At 36.9% G+C, this 21,191-nt stretch overlaps 1 protein-coding gene across 1 annotated transcript in view; it reads left to right on the forward strand.

The window, feature by feature from the left end:
• ABI3BP (ABI family member 3 binding protein) overlaps window positions 1–21,191 on the forward strand; it is a 165,366-nt gene that overhangs the window by 23,820 nt on the left and 120,355 nt on the right. Inside the window, exons 2-4 of the mRNA XM_050915143.1 lie at window positions 2,294–2,473; window positions 14,422–14,490; window positions 17,918–18,050. Coding sequence (XP_050771100.1) covers window positions 2,294–2,473; window positions 14,422–14,490; window positions 17,918–18,050 — 382 coding nt within the window. The remainder of the gene's footprint in view (window positions 1–2,293; window positions 2,474–14,421; window positions 14,491–17,917; window positions 18,051–21,191) is intronic.

Below are 21,191 nucleotides of genomic sequence, written 5' to 3' on the forward strand. Positions count from 1 at the left end.
GTTTTTAGAAACTTCACTGGGAGTTTTTAGGCTTAAATAAAATCAAGACCCCTTGTCACTATAATTGACTACTTATGAATAAAACACAGTATCTGCCTAACTGGAATCAAACCCAGTTGAATTCAATCTTGAATTAGAGTCTTCAAATTCATGTAAAGTATAACTGGGAGATATATAGAAACAATTGTGTGTAAAAAAAAAAAGGTGAAATTATTGTAAATTTAAAATTAAAATAGATCTTCACTAAAATTTTTTAAAATCCAGTTTTGAGTCTGATTAAGAATTTTAATACAGAAATCAAATTATCATATTTGAATCAAGTACTGTAAGTCTTGCTTTCTTCTTAGACATGAATATTCAGTGGAGACCAGGAGACCATCCTTTCATTTATGCTCAGCTCTCCAAAGTTAGGTTAGAGTTTTGCAGACTACATAATTTTAACAAATCTAGTTCACTGTCCATCAGAGGTAGTAATCCTAAACTTTGTTGGCATGGAACACTTTTTACTAAGCATCTTTATGAAGCATATTAGAGGGGTTTGCAGTCTGTTGCATTTTCTTCCTGGTTTCTGCTATTTGGAGCCTTGTTGATATTCAAAGTTGCACACACGCAGCAGTTTCATATACTGAAAATAAAAGAAGTTAGGATGTCTCCCAGATAAGGAAGCAACTGCCACCCCTTCCCCTGTGATGGTATTGTACTGCTGAAAATGTCAGAGTTGAGTTTTCTAGAAGCCTTGCAATCTTCTGGAACCTGGCAGAGTTGCCTTTGGAAAATTGTGATGGTTTCCTGGCTGAGTGCTTTTACTTGATCAGTCTTTAGATAAAGGAAGGGTCTCATCGGAGGCACATGTTTTCCATCAGTTTTACTTGTACACTTCTTTCTATAAAGGGAAGAGGCATAAAGTGTTTGGCTTAGGTCTTTACGTTCAGTGTGCAGACATCTTCACAAATTGGGGATTGTGGCCCCTCTGCAACTCTAGTTATTAGAATTTCTCCCCCCCAAAAAGCAGGGTAGGCTGGGGTGATAGCAGAGAATCAATATGCACTTGTATAAAGAAACTTTGAATATCAGTCTGCAATTACTGAGAGAGAGAGAGAGAGAAAGGAAGAAAGGAAGGGAGTTAGAGTGAGGGAGAGAAAGAAAGAAAGAAAAGGAAGTTCAGTATTGTTCTACCCTGTTATTTAATGCCAGGTCATACATCTCTCATTGTTTTTCTTTAGGATTTAGCTCCTGAAGTAAAATGATTTTGTGCAAATTTCTGTTTCCTGAAAAGTTAATTTCAGCCCTCATGATTAGAGAGATGCCTGAAAATCTGTTGGGAATAAAAATTTCTATTTTGAGAATGAGAAGAGAAATAATAACCCAAAATGTACTATTCTGTTGCTAGTGTTGTAAGTTTGGGGAAAAGTCATTACTTTTTTTTTAAGTGTTGGTATTCAACAATTCTGAAAATACGACAACCCTAACAGTGACAAGGGAATATTAAAATTGTAAGTACCAAGGAAGGAAAAGCCAATCCTCCCTCACCCCACCAAGAGAAGACGAAACACCTTCTTGTAGCCTAAAAAATTGGTTATTCTGTGATGAAGTTATTCTGTGTTGTTGTAAGTTAAATTTTTGTAGATGGATATACAAGATGTTTCTTGCTTTATGTGCTGCTCCCCTGGAAAGCATAAAATGAAGGTTTAAAAAAAGTTTCTTGGTAATTTTGAGTAAAGTATATATGTTAGTTAGGTGTTCTGGTGTAATTCCAACTAGAAAAATACATTTCCAGCCCAAAATAGAAAAAAAAAAAAAAAATGCATAGCAGTTTTATTTGGATCTAGTTACTATTTATCCTCTACCCTAATTTTGCAGTGTGATTAACTTAATGTTAAAACTTCATATTTTTTACTAACAAGCAAAAAAAATATCAAACTTGCAGGTTTTTCACCTATGGATTCTATAGGTGGCTAATACTATTATAACTCTCTCATTTAAAGGAAAAAATACTTGCATTTTTTCCAGTTACTTCATGCACTTTTCTACTACTGCAATTGTAGATGTATCAGCTAACGATAATACTAAACTAATGAAAAAACAGACATGTTGGAAACCACAATTTTATATGACAGTTAATTTACCTTTTTAAATACACTTGGTTTCCAGGAGACTCCACCTTTAAGCAATTGTTCAGTTGCTTGCAACTAGCAAATTAAACAGCCCTATATTGTTATATTGTCATATTTCATTACTGAATATATGATTACAAGATAATACATTCTGATCTCTTTTTTTACTCTTTCCCCAGTGAAAAGGCAGAGTCTGAAAGTTCAGATCAATGCAACAGATGACACCGTTTGCATGAGGTATCTTCGACCAAGTCAAAACACCAAACTAGAAGGTTTTGTCCTGGGTTATGGAAGCAACTTCTTTTCTAATCAGTACATTCCATTACCTTCAGAAGGAAAAACCTACATAACAGAACTTGGTAAGGTGTATTTTCTTTGCGTGCTACTGTTGTCATGAATTGTGGGAAGAGAGTGAGGAGACTATGAACCTTTGGGTTTCTTAATTTTTGTTTTTATTGGGTGGTTGCTCAGGGCTTCTTTGTGTTGGTTTAAGGTTGCTTTGAAGAATTTCAGATAGAAGTGGAATTAGGAGATCCTTCAAGGAGAACAAATAGTTCTTGTTGTTTGGAAAAGTTTGCTACTGATATTTGTTTTGAGGATTTTCATTGTGCTAAGAGATGGTACTATATTGACCACATCACAGTTCAAATGGTATGATTTGCCTAAAGTTGCTATTATAAGGTAGAATACAAGGGAGATGTGCATGTTTTTAACAAATAGTACAAGAAGCAGTGAAACAGTTTTGAGAACTGTGTCATTGATTCCCTTTGCTGTAAATGTTCATATCAAAATGATGCCTTTTCTGGCAGGGGCCTATTCTAGTTCTACATGTTGTAGAATAACCTATAACTTCTATGTCAGAAGCTACGGATGGAATTCCATGAGCTGTTTTATGGAAGAGATTAAACCACATCAAGAATGTTATATCCTGTTGCCTGAGAAAGGGAAGAAGAAGGGAATTTGGTTGTCCCTTTGACTTAAGGTCATGTCATTATGGGCAGGATAGCAAAATAGTAGAACTGGATTAATTAGAATTGTCTGATAAGTGATTAAAACATTGACTTATCAGGATTTGATCTTTTAAGAAATCTGTTCAATCTCTGAGGATTTTCCTATTGCTTTCTTTAATCTTTTCTAGTCTGAAATGAATCTGGGTTACCCTCATCATTGTAATGCCAGTGATCTTGGTGTAAAACAAGGGGGAAGAAAGGATGCATAAACATAGAAGTAACAATTGCCATCTTTTTGATGTGGTCAGTTAAGGCAATTCTGGGGGTCTGCTCCAGGTTGAAGACTGCAGAATAAAAAAATAAGATGTTAGACACAGAATAATTAAGATATTAGAGACTTTCATTAGGTCACTGTGGCAAAGGTTGACTTTTCCTTTTCGTGAGTTGGTACTCCTGGGATCTCTCCGTAATTCTATCACCAGTCCAGTGTTTGAGTTCATAACCGTCACTTATACTGTGTCTGATTTATCTGATTTATCCCATGTGTAACTTCTGAATCAGTTCACTAAGAATGGTGTACAGGATTGTCTATAGAATACTGTGAATTGGGCATAAGTAATACCTGCGTAGCTGTATTGCCGGAGCAGTGAGGATTAATATTTTTCAGGTATTCTGAGATCCTTGGAAAGAGGAAAAAGCACTGAATATAACATCATGTGTAGATCATTTGCACTTCCTATTTAACAGCAGTTTTAATACCTAATGTTTTGCAAAAGTGTATGAAAACAGAAAGCTGAACATCACCTGGAACATATGGCATTTTGGTATTTTGTAACTAATGTTAATAGCTAATGGCTGGAAACTGTAGACACCTTTCTTTAGTTCTGCAGTGCATCAGTGCTAGCCACATGCATATTCATTAAAGTTTACCGTTATGCAATCAAAATCTTGTAGCCATGAACACAGAAGATGAGAAACCCCATGATGCATGCAGCCTGTAATGAAATGAACACATTTTCTCTAGTGTATCTGGAGAGGGAAAAGCACAGCTGTTGGGGAATACTCTCCTTTTCCTTTTTAATTATTTTAAAGGATAATAACTTCAAAATTTTAACTCACTCATGCTAATACAAGTTGTCAGTCAGTTTCCTAGTGACAATGAATCTATGATTGTGACTTCTGAGTGTCCAGTAACTAAAAATGCAATGTGCAACATAGTATAAAGACTAGCAATTCCAACTTTAAGCAAATGTAATCTTTGAAAGGACAGGAATAAAAGAAGCTAACAGCAGTAGGTACTTCAAGTTGCAAGCATTTGTTTAAGGCAATTAACAGTACATTTATTGGAGCTATTGCTTTTAGTTAAGAGATTTAGGGTTAGATTATATGCCTTGTGGACTTGTTTATTGGAGTTTGGAAGCAGAGAGTACATCATCTTTCCCATTTCATTAATATTAAACACCACATTAAATTGCAACTTTAACTGTACTTTCCAAGTGTGTACAGAACACGAGCTAAAGCAAGAAACATCAGTTGTGCTTTTGGCTCTGTTTTAGAGTGACTTGTGTAACAGAGGTGAAGAGAAGATGATGGTGATTGCTAGCACCCCCCACAGTTTCAGGGACTGGCTGCTGGGACAACCTGGAGGAATTGCAGGATGGTTCTTAGTTTTAGGAACAAGGGTTAGGTTTTATTCTGGCAGCCAGAGAACTCAGCTCAGCACACACTTTATGTGGATGTTAGAAAAAATAAGGTATTCTAGAGGGACAATAAAAATACTCTCAAGATACTTTCCAAAGATACAAAACCCCTAGACCCTATTGCTGAAAAATCCCACATTATCTTTGTACTCCTAGTACATCTCATATGTGATGAAGTTGGCCTAGTATGCTATCTTCATATTAAAACAATATATTTTTAAAATTTCACACTAAAAATTGTCTATTCCATGCTCTAGATATTCTAATGATTCAAGTACCACTGTAGACTTTGCAAAAGGTCTTCAGTTGGTTCCACACATTTTTCCACAATGAGAACAACTAGGTTTATACAAAAATATCCACATTCACCCTGAGAACTCCTTCTTGGTCCTCTCATGCTTTGGCTTATCTCACTTTTACAGAAAGCAGATGAACTTCACAGGCTGCCCTGAACAGTGGTTGGTTGCGGCTTTTACTGAACAGGATGTGGAGGGAGTGATTGCCTAAAGTGAAAAGACATTGTGACCTGTTTAGACCGAGACTAATACAATTTAATGCTTCCTCCTCTCCTGTCAGTTTTAGTGGTTCATGGAAAGTGAATACCTTTCCCAATTGTGTTGGGTTTGCATGGCAAGGTTTTGGTAGCGGCAGGGCTACAGGGGTGGCTTCTGTGAGAAGCTGCTAGAAGCTTCCCCTGTGTCTGATAGAGCCAATGCTAGCCAGCTCCAAGACAGACCCGCTGCTGGCCAAGGCCGAGCCCATCAGCAATGGTGGTAGCGCCTCTGTGATAACATATTTAAAAAGGGGAAAAAGTTACTGCGCAGCAGCAATTGCAGCCGGAGAGAGGAGTGGGAATATGTGAGAGGAACAACTCTGCAGACACCGAGGTCAGTGAAGAAGGAGGGGGAGGAGGTCCTCCAGGCGCCGGAGCAGAGATTCCCCTGCAGCCCGTGGTGAAGACCGTGGTGAGGCAGGTCGTCCCGCTGCAGCCCATGGAGGTTAACGGTGGGGCAGATATCCACCTGCAGCCCATGGAGGACGCCACGCCAGAGCAGGTGGATGCCTGAAGGAGGCTGTGACCCCGTGGGAAACCCGTGCTGGAGCAGGCTCCTGGCAGGACCTGTGGACCCGTGGAGAGAGGAGCCTACACTGGAGCAGGTTTGCTGGCAGGACTTGTGACCCCGCGAGGGACCCATGCTGGAGCAGTTCGTGAAGAACAGTAGCCCGTGGGAAGGGTTCCCGTTGGAGAAGTTCATGGAGGATTGTCTCCTGTGGGAGAGAGCCCACGCTGGAGCAGGGAAGAGTGTGAGGAGTCCTCCTCCTGAGGAGGAAGGAGCAGCAGAAAGAACATGTGATGAACTGACCACAACCCCCATTCCCCGTCCCCCTGCGCTGCTGGTGGGGAGGAGGTAGAGAATTCGGGAGTAAAGTTAAGCCTGGGAAGAAGGGAGGGGTGGGGGGAAGGTGTTTTTAAGATTTGGTTTTATTTCTCATTATCGTACTCTGATTTGACTGGTAATAAATTAAATTATTTTTTTTTTCTCCAAGTCGAGTCTGTTTTGCCTGTGACAGTAATTGGTGAGTGATCTCCCTGTCCTTATCTCGACCCATGAGCCTGTCGTCATATCTTCTCTCCCCTGTCCAGTTGAGGAAGGGAGTGATAGAGCTGCTTTGGTGGGCACCCGGTGTCCAGCCAGGGTCAACCCACCACACCAATCAATTTAAGGACAGATCACAACCTAAAATTGGTTTCATAGCTGAAATGTAAAGATTAGAAATGGAGATTTAAGGGCATTTGTTAGTTACTAAAAGGTATGTTTTCCCAGTGGATTAAGGAACATTGCTTTAGCATGTAATCTCCTGAGAGACTGACTAGATCCAGGAAAATGGAATCTCTCTATCTAAACAAAAGTTGATCTTGTCCTAGTAGTATTAAAATTGTCTATTCCATGAAGATTTGTAAGTGAAAATGGTACAGATATGCAATCAACTGTAGACTCTACTCAAAGAAAAAAAATATTTCATTAATTTAGTAGTTAGGCCAATGTAAGAAAACATACAGACTTTGCATACAAGTATGTCATGATTCCCTCCCTAAAATGCATCAATCCTCTAAAATGTCCTTTGTCCTTTCTAACAAACAGTATAGATCTACACAGCAGAATGAAGTGCCTTGCAGACATTTCCTTGATTTAGCTCTGCATGCCTGGTTTTGTTAATGGAGCAGCATAATCGGTGTCCTGTTCGGGATAATTATCCCTGATTGGAACTGGAGTATGGGTAATGAAGCAACAACTAACTTGTTTTTTTAATAGATGACACAATATTCACAATAATATATATATATCTAAGGCCCATAACTTCCATATTTCCAACCCTGTCACTGTTGATTAAGATGAAATTTATTGTCAGGTTTTCTGCTGGGTCACACACCTCTTATGACCCTGTTAACAATAAATTAAGTCAGCAGATTTATTAATTTATGAAATTACATGTGTATATGTGCATATATTTTAAAAGAAATTAATAAGGATGTGATCCTTCCTAGGATTTCCAGGAGAGATATATGGCTTTGTAGAAAGTTTCATCCATTAAATTATTTATTCTACATTTCATCTGTTAAAATATTCAGCACCTTACTGCAGTGATTCTTATCTTAAAATATTTGTTTTTCCTTTCTTTTGCAACTAAAATAATAACCGAGCCAGCAATTGCATAACATTATCCATGAATTGGGAACTGCCTGTAGAGGGCATGTACAAAGAGAAAAGGGTTCTGGTGGATTTCCTGAGCTTGTAATGAGCTCATGCTGGCAACAAACTCTTGAGCAGCTTCATGCATTGCTAGATACATGAATTTGAATCACAGTGAAGGGTAATTGACAATGATGAGGCAGCATCAAAGATTGGTTCAAAGAAGTATGCCTCTTTGTCAGGATACAAGATGTGTTTTGTGCTGAGTGTACTTTATGAGCTTACATGACAGTAAGCAATGTTATTATTGGTCATGGAATGGACATGGAAGCCATTCAGACTGTGTCAAAAGATACCAAAATGTAAATTCAGCTAGACTAATAAATAAGGTGAACAGACCCATCCAAAAGTTCTGAGCTTGACTTAAACCTGTATCTCAATCTGTTCAGTCTGCATGACTCTTAAAGAAAGTATTTCCTTGAGAAATTTGTGCTAGTTTTTTCTAACTTGGTTAGGAAGACTGCAAGTCAACCTCCTTGAATTTGTTGATACTGTTGGAGGAACCCAAAAAATTGGGTGGAGACAGGAAAGTTTTGTAAGAATGAACAGCAATTAGCTAACAGAGTGAACAAAATTAATTTCCTTTTCTGTTTCTGAAACCAGCTCAGAGTTGGGCCATACTTTGGCCTTTCCTTTACCTGAACCAGATTGTACAGTGTCAGAGGAGAATGTATCGGCAATCCTGCATTATAACAACCATAATAAGTGTTGGGTGAATCTTGCATATATATGTAGGGAAGAATTCTAGTACCACCTTGAACACATTTTAAAAAGTGTAATTCAGGGATGTGTGCTAGAGCAGTGCTTAGCTAAAAGATCTTGCTGTGCAGTTTCTTATATCTGAGCAATTCCCAGAAATGTGCAGATGTATTAACCACATGGTTTTCAAGACACCAAATAATGTGTACATTAATTCAGAAGTATGTTGCTTCCTAATAACTTACAAAAAACCCAGATTCTTATTGCTAATGTTAGCTGAGCCTAGTGGACTGGAGGACTGGGAGGACGTCAGCAGCTGCACCTTCAGCTAGACAAGCATACCAACCAGCAGCAAGTTCATTCATACCAGCCCCTTTGTCCCTCTTCTCTATCTTTTCCTGTGCTTGTTACACCACAATACTTTTGATCCTTCCCTTTCTCCGCCTTTGGCCTTTGCCCTTAGCAACATCCCATAGTCAGTGTTTAGCAATCCCTAAATTCAGATTAGGGAATTGTGGCCTGAAGCTAAAAAATACTTTGTTTTGATTTCTGAATCTGCTGGTCTATGAATTCTGATGATGCATTGTAAGACTCTCTTTTAAAATTTAGTCTATGTTCATTAGTCAGTTCATTCTTACATTGTTTTGCTTTCAACTGCATTTCTGTATTGGCTGAACCCTGGTCTGAATTAAAATAGTATGCTTGAACATAAGCAGAATTTGCTAGCATTTTGCAGTGCATGCTAGTTGCCTGCTGCCACTGATTTGATAGCCTAGCTCATGGCATATGGAAGTAGGTGTTCTCCTATATTAGTTTGATGTGTCAGTGGCATGTATTTTTGTTATATTCTGGTTGTCACCTGAAGCTGTTAAAGTGGATAATAGAAGTTTCTTTTAATAATTTTATATCATTAATATTACAGAATCTTAGTGAAACAGTTGTTTTTTTCTTTTATAATGATACCAAAGTGCTGGTTTACTTCTGTGCAACTTTGCAGTCTTTGAAATGTTTCTTCTGTGGTAAGTTGTAGACATACCTGTGTGTACATGTAGTGTGTGTGTCTTTTAGACTGTCTGGATGAAAAAATACTGAGTAATTGAAGGAGTTCAGAAAACTGTTTCATCTAATTGGTGACGGTTCATTGAGCTGTAGTAGCCTTGATGTTTAAAAGCTAAAACAAGATGACTGAATGCTTCTGTCTAATCTTTTTGAGAAGTGGGAGGAAAGGGTGTAAGAATATGTAGTGAACGCATGTGTCTGTATGTATCGAATGCTATAGATACAAATACTATTGCTTTACAAATACTAGTGCCTCAGGTGTGTGGCTAGTCTTCCCCCCTGCTTCAAAAACCATTTAGTTAGGTGTACGTGCCTGCAGGAGTGTTGTGCTTTGGTCCAAAGTGGCATTGGTTTATTCAGCTGTGGATATTTACACTGGAAAGAGCAATTCCGATGTTGTATTGGTGCCTCTCAACTGAATTGTCAAAACAACCCATGTTTAGGGAATTATAACACTAAGAATTAGGCATGGATTTGTTGACTAGCACTTTTCTGGTACATCTGGGCATTTTCCTGTAGTACTTTGTGGCTAAAGAATTGAAGGTGGTCACTATTTGGACTTTATTTCTGATCTGAAACTTCAAGGGGTTTATAAAGAAATAGTTGTGTGCCAGCTGAAAGGAGCTCTTAGCCATGACATTTATCATTCCAGCCTTAATAAAGGGGGCTAGGCAGTAACAGGTTCAAACAAGTGGATTTATTATGTTAGTCTTATAGTAGCAGCCCTTCAAGAATGTGTTAAGCAGCAAGGAACCGCTAAGATTTTCATAGCAAATTTGCAAATGTATTTCAAACTGAACTTGTTAAAGTTTGTATTGTTCTGCAGGGATTCTTCATTTATGAGATTCTGAATCCTTACAAGATGAGAGACAGACAGATACGTATCTTGCATCTGTATCATATGTATCTCTGTTATATACTGATGTATGTTGAAATGATTTCTGGGGACAGATGCTGGATTCATGGATCTGTGTCCAGATACTTGAACATTAACCTTAGTTATGTAACTATAATTTTCTTACTAAACACAGTTCATACAAAATAAGAAATATTCAGCTGTAAACAAGATTGTCTATACTCTGTGACTTGATTTGCTTTTACTTGAGGTCGTCATTTTATTTTAGAAATACACTTTCTTTTTAAATATATTTCAGTGTAAATAGTTGATATATGCTGTGAATCATAATGACACACAGTCAGAACCCCATATTTTTTATGGATCTGACGGTCACCTTTCTGCTGCTCACCTCTTATTTCAGCAGTCAATTTAATTTACCCCTTAAGCATTAAGATGAAGTAGCACAAGCTAAATTATGGTTTTATTTAGGTTTCAGTATTTCACAGCATTTTCTTTTTCTCCTTCTATGTTACTCACCTCTCCCCAAGATTCCTGCTTCCGTGAACATGGATCTGTAGAGTGGATTATGCATATATAGGCATCATAAAGGAACACAGATGATCATAAATAGTTCTTGCAACTTGATAGAGTTTAATACATGGGTGAGGCAATGTTTTAAACCCCTGAAAATGAATTGAGTTGTAGTAGCATCAGATGATTTCTGTGTTGTGATAATGACTGATACATATATTTCTCAGCAAGAGGACTGAACGAGTGTGAAAACTCAGTGGTCTTCTGAACTTAGTAAGAGAAATGTTAAATTGCAGTGGAAGACTAAGAAGGAACTCCCATTTCTAAACCTGAATCACGGCTCATTATATGGGATTAAGCAAGCTGTCTGCCTTTCTTGGTTTCAGTTTCCTTGGATATAGAATGTATGTCTGTCCAGAATAGAAGCATTTCAAGGCCTGTGTTCTTCAGTCCGTGTGTAATGCTTTGATACTGTGCATCAAACAGATGAATTTAAGTTAAACTACAGTTGCTGTGCTCTTAACACCTATACAGTGGCGTGGGATGGTTCTGCTCAGGAATGGCAAATCATATTTCTAAATTAAGATCTATATTTAGTTAAGTTCAGAACAGAATTTTAGTGTTGTATCCCAGGTATTGAATGTAGTCCTCTGATGATTTCAGATTCTGATTTTAGTTATAATGATCATAATATTGTCTTAAATTCAGTGGTTCTAAACCAGACAATTGGTACTTTTTAAACCTGCCTGTTCTATAGCAGAGCTCTCTCAACATCCAGTCTTAGTCTGTTTTCCTAAATACTTCCTTTTATAGATCATATTATAATCAGAAGAGCCATGAGTTCTCTGGGAAATGGGGATGTGTTGTATTATTTATTAAGGCAACATTTGCTAAATCCACAAAAAACCTTAATGAACAGCACCCAACACAAAATATTCCTGCTGAGAGCACTTTGTTACAGAACAAAAACACCTATTAGAACTAATGATTCCTGATAAATACCAGGTTTTGTAGCTTTGAGATGTGCAGGGAGACACGTACAGTCTTTGTTTATTGCCACATTTTGTTTAACAGGTAGTCTGTTTCTATACTGCTACGCATGGCATTTCAGACTTCAGCCAGAATGAATTTTTCCAGTGATGGAGCAGGGCAAAACTAGCTGGTTCAAACCATTTGGATAACTTTCTTTCACAATCTTTGGACATTTTGTTGATGAAAACATAAATTTTTGCAGTTTTGAAGGCTGACTTTGTAGTTCATGAGCTTTCAAGGTGATGCTTGAAACTAAGTTTGTTGAAGTTAATGCTGCTCAATGCATTGTGAGAGTTATAACAGTCTCACAAGTGGGCATGAATGCACAGCAGAAAACTGGGATTAAAGTACAGGGAAAACAAATTATTTTAAAGTGTCATTTATTTCTGGTTTTAGGTCTCAATACAAGAAATGTCCAGATGATTGCACAGATCTCAGAAGAACTGTGTGCTGCCCTAAATATTAAAAAACATTTTTTGTAAATGAAGAGATATTTGCACTTTGGGGTTGCTCTTTCTTTTTAACTAATTCTTTTTTCCACACTGCTTTGAGCAGCTGTTTTCAATGCTTATCTTAGTTATGTTTATATTGGGTGCAGTTGAAACCCATTTAAAAACAATAATTAAACAATTAAAGTACACCCATAGTATGGATTTCCAGTGACTTAGATGCATGGAATCAGTGAAGTTAAGTTAGAGTGGTTTTCCCCACACTGGCACAGCCTTTTAAGTGGCGTAGCAAGCTTTTGATTTATTCAGTACTGGTCTTCCTTCCTCTCTCCTTACAGAAATCTGGACGTAAGAGAAAATTGAATGATTTCTCAGTGGTTCTGTTTAATTGGTAGAGTTCAAGGTGTCTGTTACACTGCGATATGCAGGCAATTCAATCTCTCATCTGTAGATACAGATTTAGATAAATGTATCTAAACTAGAATAAGAATTGTACATAGAATAATCTTTTTTTAAAAAAACCTGTAGCTAAAATACTTTTGATCAGTATATGGTGAGCCAAATTCTGCCCATGGATATCTCTTTGGAAGCTCCTATGACTTCTTTTCTAGTGTTGCAGTTCAGTGAGAATAGAGTTTGGTTTTAAATTAAGAAGGGCAGAAATCTCTGACATCTGATATCAAGAGTAAGGGAAAATCTTCTTTCTGAAGATGAATTCCCCAAACTAAAATCACCATCTCAACATTGTTTCAATCAAAGCATTTATTATTTTAAGCTGCAGGGTGAAGTTATCTGCCTTTCACTGCCAGAAACATGAATATATCTGAACTTGTGGCCTCTTACCATGTGTGCTTGTGTCATCCAAACTGCACCAGATGTCTCTGAAATGTGTTAGAGTTTGTGTAAAACTTGGTTTGTTTCATTTCATTATTTCCTATGAAGACTAGTATTTCCAGAAGTTTTCCAAGCTGGTTCACAACTGACACCTAGCTAGCGATGACTCTGCATCCTTTAAGAATGGCTGCAGTTCCTGCGTACTTTAAAAGAAACTTAGGCCATTCAGGTAAGATTGAATTGAAAGACAAAAATTCTTGTCTTTGGAAGGGCTTTTCATTTTTTTTGCTATGTAATATGATCTGTTCTGTTAGGTTTTTGAAATTAAGCAGTCGAACCTTTTATGGGAAGTGGTGCAAAAATTTTGAACTCCAGTTAAGATGGAGAGAGATTCTTTCCTGTAAAGATTTAAAAAATATTTTGCAAAGGTTCATTTTTCTTGGGAGAAAATGCATAGGGGTTAAAATTAAAAGAAAAGTAAATGTCAGAAAGTCTGGAAAATACGATTTGTCTCTGAGATGAATTTACTGAATAGGAAAATCACTTAAACTGTTGCTCTCCTGTTGCATGCAACATTATTTCTAGTGTTACAGTACACAGAATTCCAGTCAAAGTCACAGCCCTTTGTGGGTTTTACACAAATATTAGTCCCTTGCTCTTAAATGTTAGTAATAACTTTACTTTCATAAAAAGTATTCAAAACTGTCAAAGCTCTTTATAGTTAAATCTCATAATAAGTCTCTGGAAAAAGTATGTAAACCTAATTACAACACAAGCCAGTAACCGATGTGGAGACTCTTATGTCTGCTTATGTCTGACATTGTGTTGTTTCCTGCAACCAGACAATCATGCAAATCTTGAGTGATTTAGTATTAGTCTATTGGGGTATGGCCTCCTAAATCATCAATGCATTTTGTTTGTTCTTTTTACAATAGGTCAGCTCTTTACTGAGAAACTGCTTACAACAGGAAAACTAAGGTGTATAGCCTGAAACAGAATACAGAAAATATTGTAGGAAAAGTTCCTCCAGCTCCTGTCAGAAGAGTAGATATCTTTGGTTGTACTCTTCAGGCTTTACCCTTTTATTACTTTACCTGTGTTACCTTTCTGTTTTGCCATCACCTCTTCCTCTTCATCTGGATTTTTATTCCCCTTCACTTTCCAAGTAATGTTTGCATTGAAATGTTACGTGTATGTCCTGCCATGTTCACCTATTTGTTGTGTCCCAGTCAAAAAGAATTGCCAAATCTTTTGTGCATGGGTGTATTATTTTTCCTAATGGCTAGAATATTGCTGAATGATTGGTGAATAAACCTTAAAGCAAACATGCCTAAAATCACAAAGATTGGATAACATGTCAAGCATTCACTGAATATTGGACTTTTTCTTATTAATTATAGGTTAATCCCTTCCTCAAATAAATAGCACATCTGGTACTAATTGCTGCTTTCTTCATTTACAGATGCAGAGCCGCGGTATTTGGTTTCAGTAAGACCAGCACGTGTTTCAAATAACAAGAAATCTTGTTCAGGTATTTTAGCATTACTGCATCTCTTTCTTAAGGTAGTTAAAGGAAGACAGAGTCTTTTACTTGGTTTCTCTGAAAAGATATTTGTACCTGTAGGTGTCTGACTGGGATGCACAAATTTCGTATGTGGGAAGGTAAAACGTAGAACAGTATTTCCTAGTCAGCAATTAGTCACACATGTGGGGTTCAAAACATGAAGAAGCACCTAAAGATTGTTCTTGTAAAAAGTCCTTACAAATGAGAATAGAAATTTAGAATACTAATTTCTGATGTTTAAAGAGGTCACAAGTGCATGCAAAAAAAGTAAAAGTTTTGAAATACAATGATCTGGTCTATTGAAGTTACTCTTCCCAAACTACCAGTAAGGATTTCTTCATCCATGGACGTGTTAATGCTCTTTGTTTCTCATTGGAAAATGGTAACTTGTGTGTGTGTGTGTATGTATATCTATATCTGTAAATCAGTACTACTACTAAGTTTGCTGATGCAAGGAGTTAAGGAAAGAGGGATGTTTCTAGCTTAAACTATACATAGCAGAGCAGAAATCTGAATTTGATTCTCATCTGTTCCAAAGACTTTCTATATGACCTTAATCATGTCATTAATATTTTTAGTTTTTAATTCCTTACTTTAATATGGAGATGACTCTCAGGATCACTGGACTGTTGCAAAGAATAAACTGATAGTATATATGTATATGTTTATAGTCTGAGACAAACTTTTTAGTAGGGTCTGTTGCGATAGGACAAGGAGTAATGGTTTTAAACTAAAAGAGGGTAGATTCAGACTAGATATAAGGAAGAAGTTTTTAACGACGAGGGTGGTGAAACACTGGAACAGGTTGCCCAGAGAGGTGGTAGATGCCCGATCCCTGGAAACATTCAAGTTCAGGTTGGACGGGGCTCTGAGCAACCTGATCTAGTTGAAGATGTCCCTGCTCATTGCAGGGCAGTTGGACTAGATGACCTTTGAAGGTCCCTTCCAACCAAAACTATTCTATGATCTTTATATGAATTTTTTTCTAATTCCTGGTAACTGCTTGGGATTAATTTCTTCTTGCTCTTGGCCAGATGTAAAACAGTATGTCTGGAAAGATTTTGAAGTGATTTACCTTTCAGATGCAATATATATATGTATCAAAACCCACAAAACCAAAAAAATGCCCAATGAACTATTTGGACATTATTAATTTCTGTATCTACAGTCTACAGAAACTTATTTGTAGAACAAGATTCAGATAATTGGCTTTTCAGTCCAGCAGATAAAGGTATAAGAACAGCTGTTGGTTTAATGCTAGCTAGATATATGGTAAGTCTTTTTAGCAGTGAGAACAATTAAACTGGACAAAGTACCAAGAATTGTGGTAGAGTGTGAGTTGCTGCCATTTTGAATTTACAAATGAAGACTGGTTACGTTTCTAGAAGAGACACTGTAGTTCAAACTGTGATTAATACAGAGGAGTTGTATGGTTTGTATTCATATAGATGATCACCAAGGTAATTCCTGGTTTTACAGTGTATAAATCATTGCAGTCTCTAACTGGGAACTAATGGCATAATAAGAGTCATAATCAAAATCCTATGTAGGTCCACCCGAAAACCAGTATGCTTTCAAGTTATATGAGAGCTTTTTTTTCCTTTTCCTTAAAACTCACATATTTTCCATGCTTCCTCAAAAAGTGATCAAGAAAGGGATTTTGCTATAGATAGCAGATTTGCTGGATAGTTTGGTGAATGACCAAGCTGTTTCTTTTAAGTTTTTCTTTAAAAATAGAGAAAGAGTATAGGAACTGGTCTAGAAAACAAGAAAATTATTCAGACATTTGCCCTTGTGGAAGTATCATATGTTCCATAGTATTTCAAAGTATGTCATACTTCCTCTTAAGGGTAGAGAGTGGTTTTGTTTGTTTGTGGGGTTTTTGTGGCAACACATTCATCATCAATATAAAGTAAAAACCCACACGGTTAACGTTTCTAAATGCACACGCATGCATTGATTGAAAGTGCAAATCAGACTTTCACTGGGGCTTGTTAAGTGAAGAGATACTAGGGTTCAAAAGGCATGAAAAGAAAGTTAGTCAGATCTGTTTCACAACAGTGAAAAATAGAACCCTTAGATCAGTGGCTTATAAACTTTTAGGGAATTTGTGGTCACCTGTACATTTTGAGGAGGTACAGATTGTTTAGATTTTTGAAGTATGTAATGTGATGTAAAGAATATATGAATTTCTTTTAATTAATCATCTTTCAAACACCAAAGGTTCTCCTTGGGCTTGTAGAAGTCCACAAACTACAGGTTCAAAATAGTTGCTCTAGATCTTTTCTTCATTTCCAACTATTAGCTTTTAAATTTTATTTAAAGAAAGTTCTTTCTCCACATGAGAGTTGTGCTACTTCATTCAGAGCAAAGCTAAAGTTAAATATCATGCAAAAGCTGAACATTTTCAATGTAGTAGGTGGTTAAAAGAGAAAAATGCCCCCAGATACAGACACCAACTCAGGTCTGCCTACAGTTAAAAGCAAAAGAATTTCTGTAGGTTTTATTTTACTCTTGACAAAGAATGTTGTAGAAAGTATGAATTATCTATGGACATAATTGCAGTGTTACTAAGAATCCTGCCAAGAAGTTACTATTTCTGTCACACACACACAGAGACTTCCTAATGTCCTGAACTCTGTGTAATACCTTCTGTGATGCAGTCCAAGACAGCCAGAGCTTTGAAGTTGATCTGTGTATAGCTTATTCTTACACTAAGCATACCAAAACCACACACTGTTCATTTTCAAAAACTAGGTTTAACTGGAACATAGGCTGAAAAAAGAGAAATAGTGAAAACTTATAGTAAGACAAAATTGAAACAAAGTTTACTAAACAAATCTCCCTCCTACCCACCAAATAATGGCAAGAATTCCTTTAGGTTTACCCTGTATCTGCAAGTCTGGAAGTGAAGTCTTCCATTTTCTTCCTAAGTTGAAATACATGCTGTGGAAGTCCACAGGGGACCTAAAAAATAGTCTTTTTTGAGGCTTGTGTGTCTGATACGTGCTTTCTAAAGCAGTCTCCTAATCTGTGCTCCTGCTGCCTGCTAGCTGCATCCTCCCTTCCTTTATGCCAACTTTGTTCTGCACTTCCTTCCTGTGTTCATGCTCAGTTGGCTTCAGAGAAGGATCAGTCTCCCTTCCTTGCAGATGTTTCACTTGCCTCAATGAGAAGCCGACAAACAGATCACAGACACTGTCTCTGCACCCTTTTTTAAAATCATACATTAGAAATGGTGACCATGAAAGAGAGAACTGTTGTACCTTTCCCTTCAAGTTTAGAAGAGAAGTAGGTCTTCATTTACTTTATTATCCAACTGCAAAAAGTTTCCCCTACATAATGCAGGAGAGAGAAACTAACCTGTAATTGGAATTATATGTTTCTTATGTAGGTCGGACCAAGACTCAAAAGCCTCTGCAGCTGGTAGTTGGCACTCTCACCCCAACCTCTGTGTTCCTCTCTTGGGGCATCCTAGTCAACCCTCAACATGACTGGACAGCAACAAGTAACTGTGCTAGCGACAGGTAACGTAACAGAAAACTGGTTTTTATGATGATAATTATTTAATTCAGTGTAGTTATCTGGTGTGGCTGAAATAAGTTTGACAGTGGAAATTAAAAAGTTGGAAGCGATAGTTCTGAATGTGAAGTAAGTTTTCTCATTTACTTAAATTAGTGCTTCGCGAGTCTACTTGTCTTGAGTGCAAATTCAGTCAGACGTCTACGTGCTGAAGTACAAATCTTGCTATTGCACACTAGATCCTTTGTTCTTCTTAAACCAATGGCCTTGGCTCTAACTTCATTTGTATCTGAATCAACTGAAAGAAACTTTGTTAAATCATAGGAAATATATTGGTTTAAGTTGTCCAAATAGAAGTAAAATAAGTCTTTTGCTGTGCTGTGGTAGGGGAATGTTGAAATGTACTATTAATCATCCTCAAGATTGTTGTATAGTGACTAACCTCTAATCTTTGACATGGGCAGTATGTGGCAATTATGACCTCTTAACTCTCAGTTCTGTCAGTTAATATTCCACCAAGTTTTAGATTTGTAACTCTGTATGACCTGAAATGGAGTCACTGTTCTCAGCCTCAGATTTTACCATCTCCGGATGGACATTAGGCTTTTGTACAAATGTTGCATAATATAAGTTTGTTGAATATGTTACTGACTCAGAAGATGAAAACCACATGGAACAGCATGGATCTGTTGGCCAACATTTTCTCTAGTGCGAGTCTGACCTCAGTGGGATATTCCTTAGAAGATCTGGTTTTGTGAGCAAATGAGTTTTGAATAAGAGGTGCCATGTTCTCAAAGAGCACTGGTATCTTTTATTGCTTCAGTGAAATTATTGCTTTCTTATTGAGGGCACATAGTGTTCTTCTGTACCTATGAAGTTCTTTTTACGAAACTCCAATGAAGAAAAAGTTCCTGTGCCATTTTTCGACAAACCATTCTTTGGTTGCTTGACTCCCTAGAGATTAAGGGCATAAGCCAATAGAGTGCTATATGTTTCCTGCAAGACAACCCCAAAACCTAAGTCCTTGTGGAAGCAAAGATAATCACTGCCATTTGTATGGACCAAAGTTCTTTGCAAGGTCAAATTTTAAAGCCTCCTTGAAGTGGCTGTCATCTCTGTCAGAGCCTTAGCACTAGAATGCAAAACAAAACAAAAAGACCCAAATCAAAAAACTCAAGCGATTAGTTTTATGTAACTGATGAAAACTACATAACACCAGAAGGGTTCCACCAACAATGTGGAGTTAGCTTTCTCAGCATCTTCTGTTTTCTAACACCAGTATGAGGCAGTTGATGAGGGAGGATAGCAAAATCATGATAACCTGCTGCACAGTCGTGTTCAGTTCCTCTTTCTATATTTCCAAGAGAGTAGAGAGACTTGTTTCCTTTCTGCCTTTCAATGTTCAAACAACCATTAGTGGACAGAGCTGTCATAATAAACATACTGGGGCTATGTTTACTGTCCATTTAGGTCTGAAAAAGAGAGTGTAGACTATTGTATAGACTTTTTTTTGGCCTTTCCTTTGGTTAGAACAACTCCACAGATCCCAAAACAGAGCAGGGGGTCGAAAAAGGCAGTTTGACCTTCAGTTCTTTAGGAGTGGGAGTCGGGGGAAGGAACAGGAAAATGTTTTTTCCATGCAAGACAAAACCAGAGTTTGTAGATAGAATACTATATTTTACTGTATCAAGTGGATTGTATAGAAAAACAAACACGCTTTCAGATACATGTGAAATAGAAATTTAAAACCTGAAGTTGTATTTTTTTCATGAAATATATCTAAGTTAAGAACTTTGACAAATTCACATTTATATTGTGTAGATTTGTTTGCCCATGATTTAAATGTCCTAATGTCATATTTGCAAGTGGTATAGATTTTGTGTTTTACTTAATTTGTATCTGATGCTTTAAAAAAAAAAAAAGGTAAGAAAAATAAAGAGAGAGGGGAAAAACAAAGAATCCATACTTACTCTTTACATTATACAGCACATAGAAGTAGGGGTTTTAAAACCCTAAATTCAGAAAGATATGTGCATGCATCTCCTTTTCTGCCTATCTACAAATCTGTGTCACTATGCAGCTGCCAACTTAATCATACTTTGTGTTGCAAATGTCATAGAAAATATAGTCTAAACTTAGGAGAATTCCTTAGGGAAAACATACTGCAACAAGTAAACTTTTTGAGTTTCAGGTGCTTTTGAGTTACTGCTGTGGTAGTGTATGCTAAAAGCTTGTTTAAACATGGAAAGAGTTGTTAGTGGTCAGCCTCTCATTCTTCAGAACCTCTAACTCTTCAATTCATTTCAGTTGTTCTACTAAAAAATTTAAGTGAAAAAAGTGAATGTTAGTGATCATGTAAAAGTGAAAACTAAATTAGGAAGTGCTTTGCAAACTTAACTGGTAGCCATCAGCCATGTAATTCTTTCCATCTTTTTATATATGTCAGTGTCTGTTACTTTGAAGTAAACTTGGCAATAAAAAGGAAACAAAGTAATCAACTTCATGTGCTGATTTGTGAAACGCTCAGTATCTGAAAAATCGTAGTTCAAACCATTTCTTGTATTACTTTCTAACACTAAATGGATGCTGTGCTTCTAATGAAGTCTAACTGTAAACAAATAAATAAATAATATGTGTATGTTAATAGTCTTTTTTTAAAAGTTTGATTACATTCCTATGCACAAAAGTGAAATAAGTTTTATAATCTTTGATCTATGGCAACATAAAATCACAGAGCAGGAATGTTCTTATATCTCCAAGGCTTAATTGTTTGTTTAGTGTTATGTGTGACTAAAATAGTCATGATTAAATTGTTTGGAGTTTTGGTTTGGATCACATTCCAAATAAGCCCATGATATTTATACAAACTGACCTAGTCTGGAAAGCTCATAAAACCATCTGCCTTATAAGATTTCCAGTATCTAATTATTTGTGCCCAAACATTTGACTGTGCAAGCATTTTTTGGGAATCTGGCTGAAAAGAGATTTGGTTAACAATTGGAAAAATAGCACTGGAATTCTTGGCAAGACAGTGTCATTTGTACTGATATATGAAAACTTAAAGTTTTGCCTATCCATCCTAGAATTTTGCTTCTCTTAGCAGCGAGCAAGATTTCCTTGATTTCAAAAGCAAAAACCCTGTGGGC

Source organism: Gymnogyps californianus, chromosome 1, assembly GCF_018139145.2.
Source record: "Gymnogyps californianus isolate 813 chromosome 1, ASM1813914v2, whole genome shotgun sequence".
Taxonomy (NCBI): Eukaryota; Metazoa; Chordata; class Aves; order Accipitriformes; family Cathartidae; genus Gymnogyps; species Gymnogyps californianus.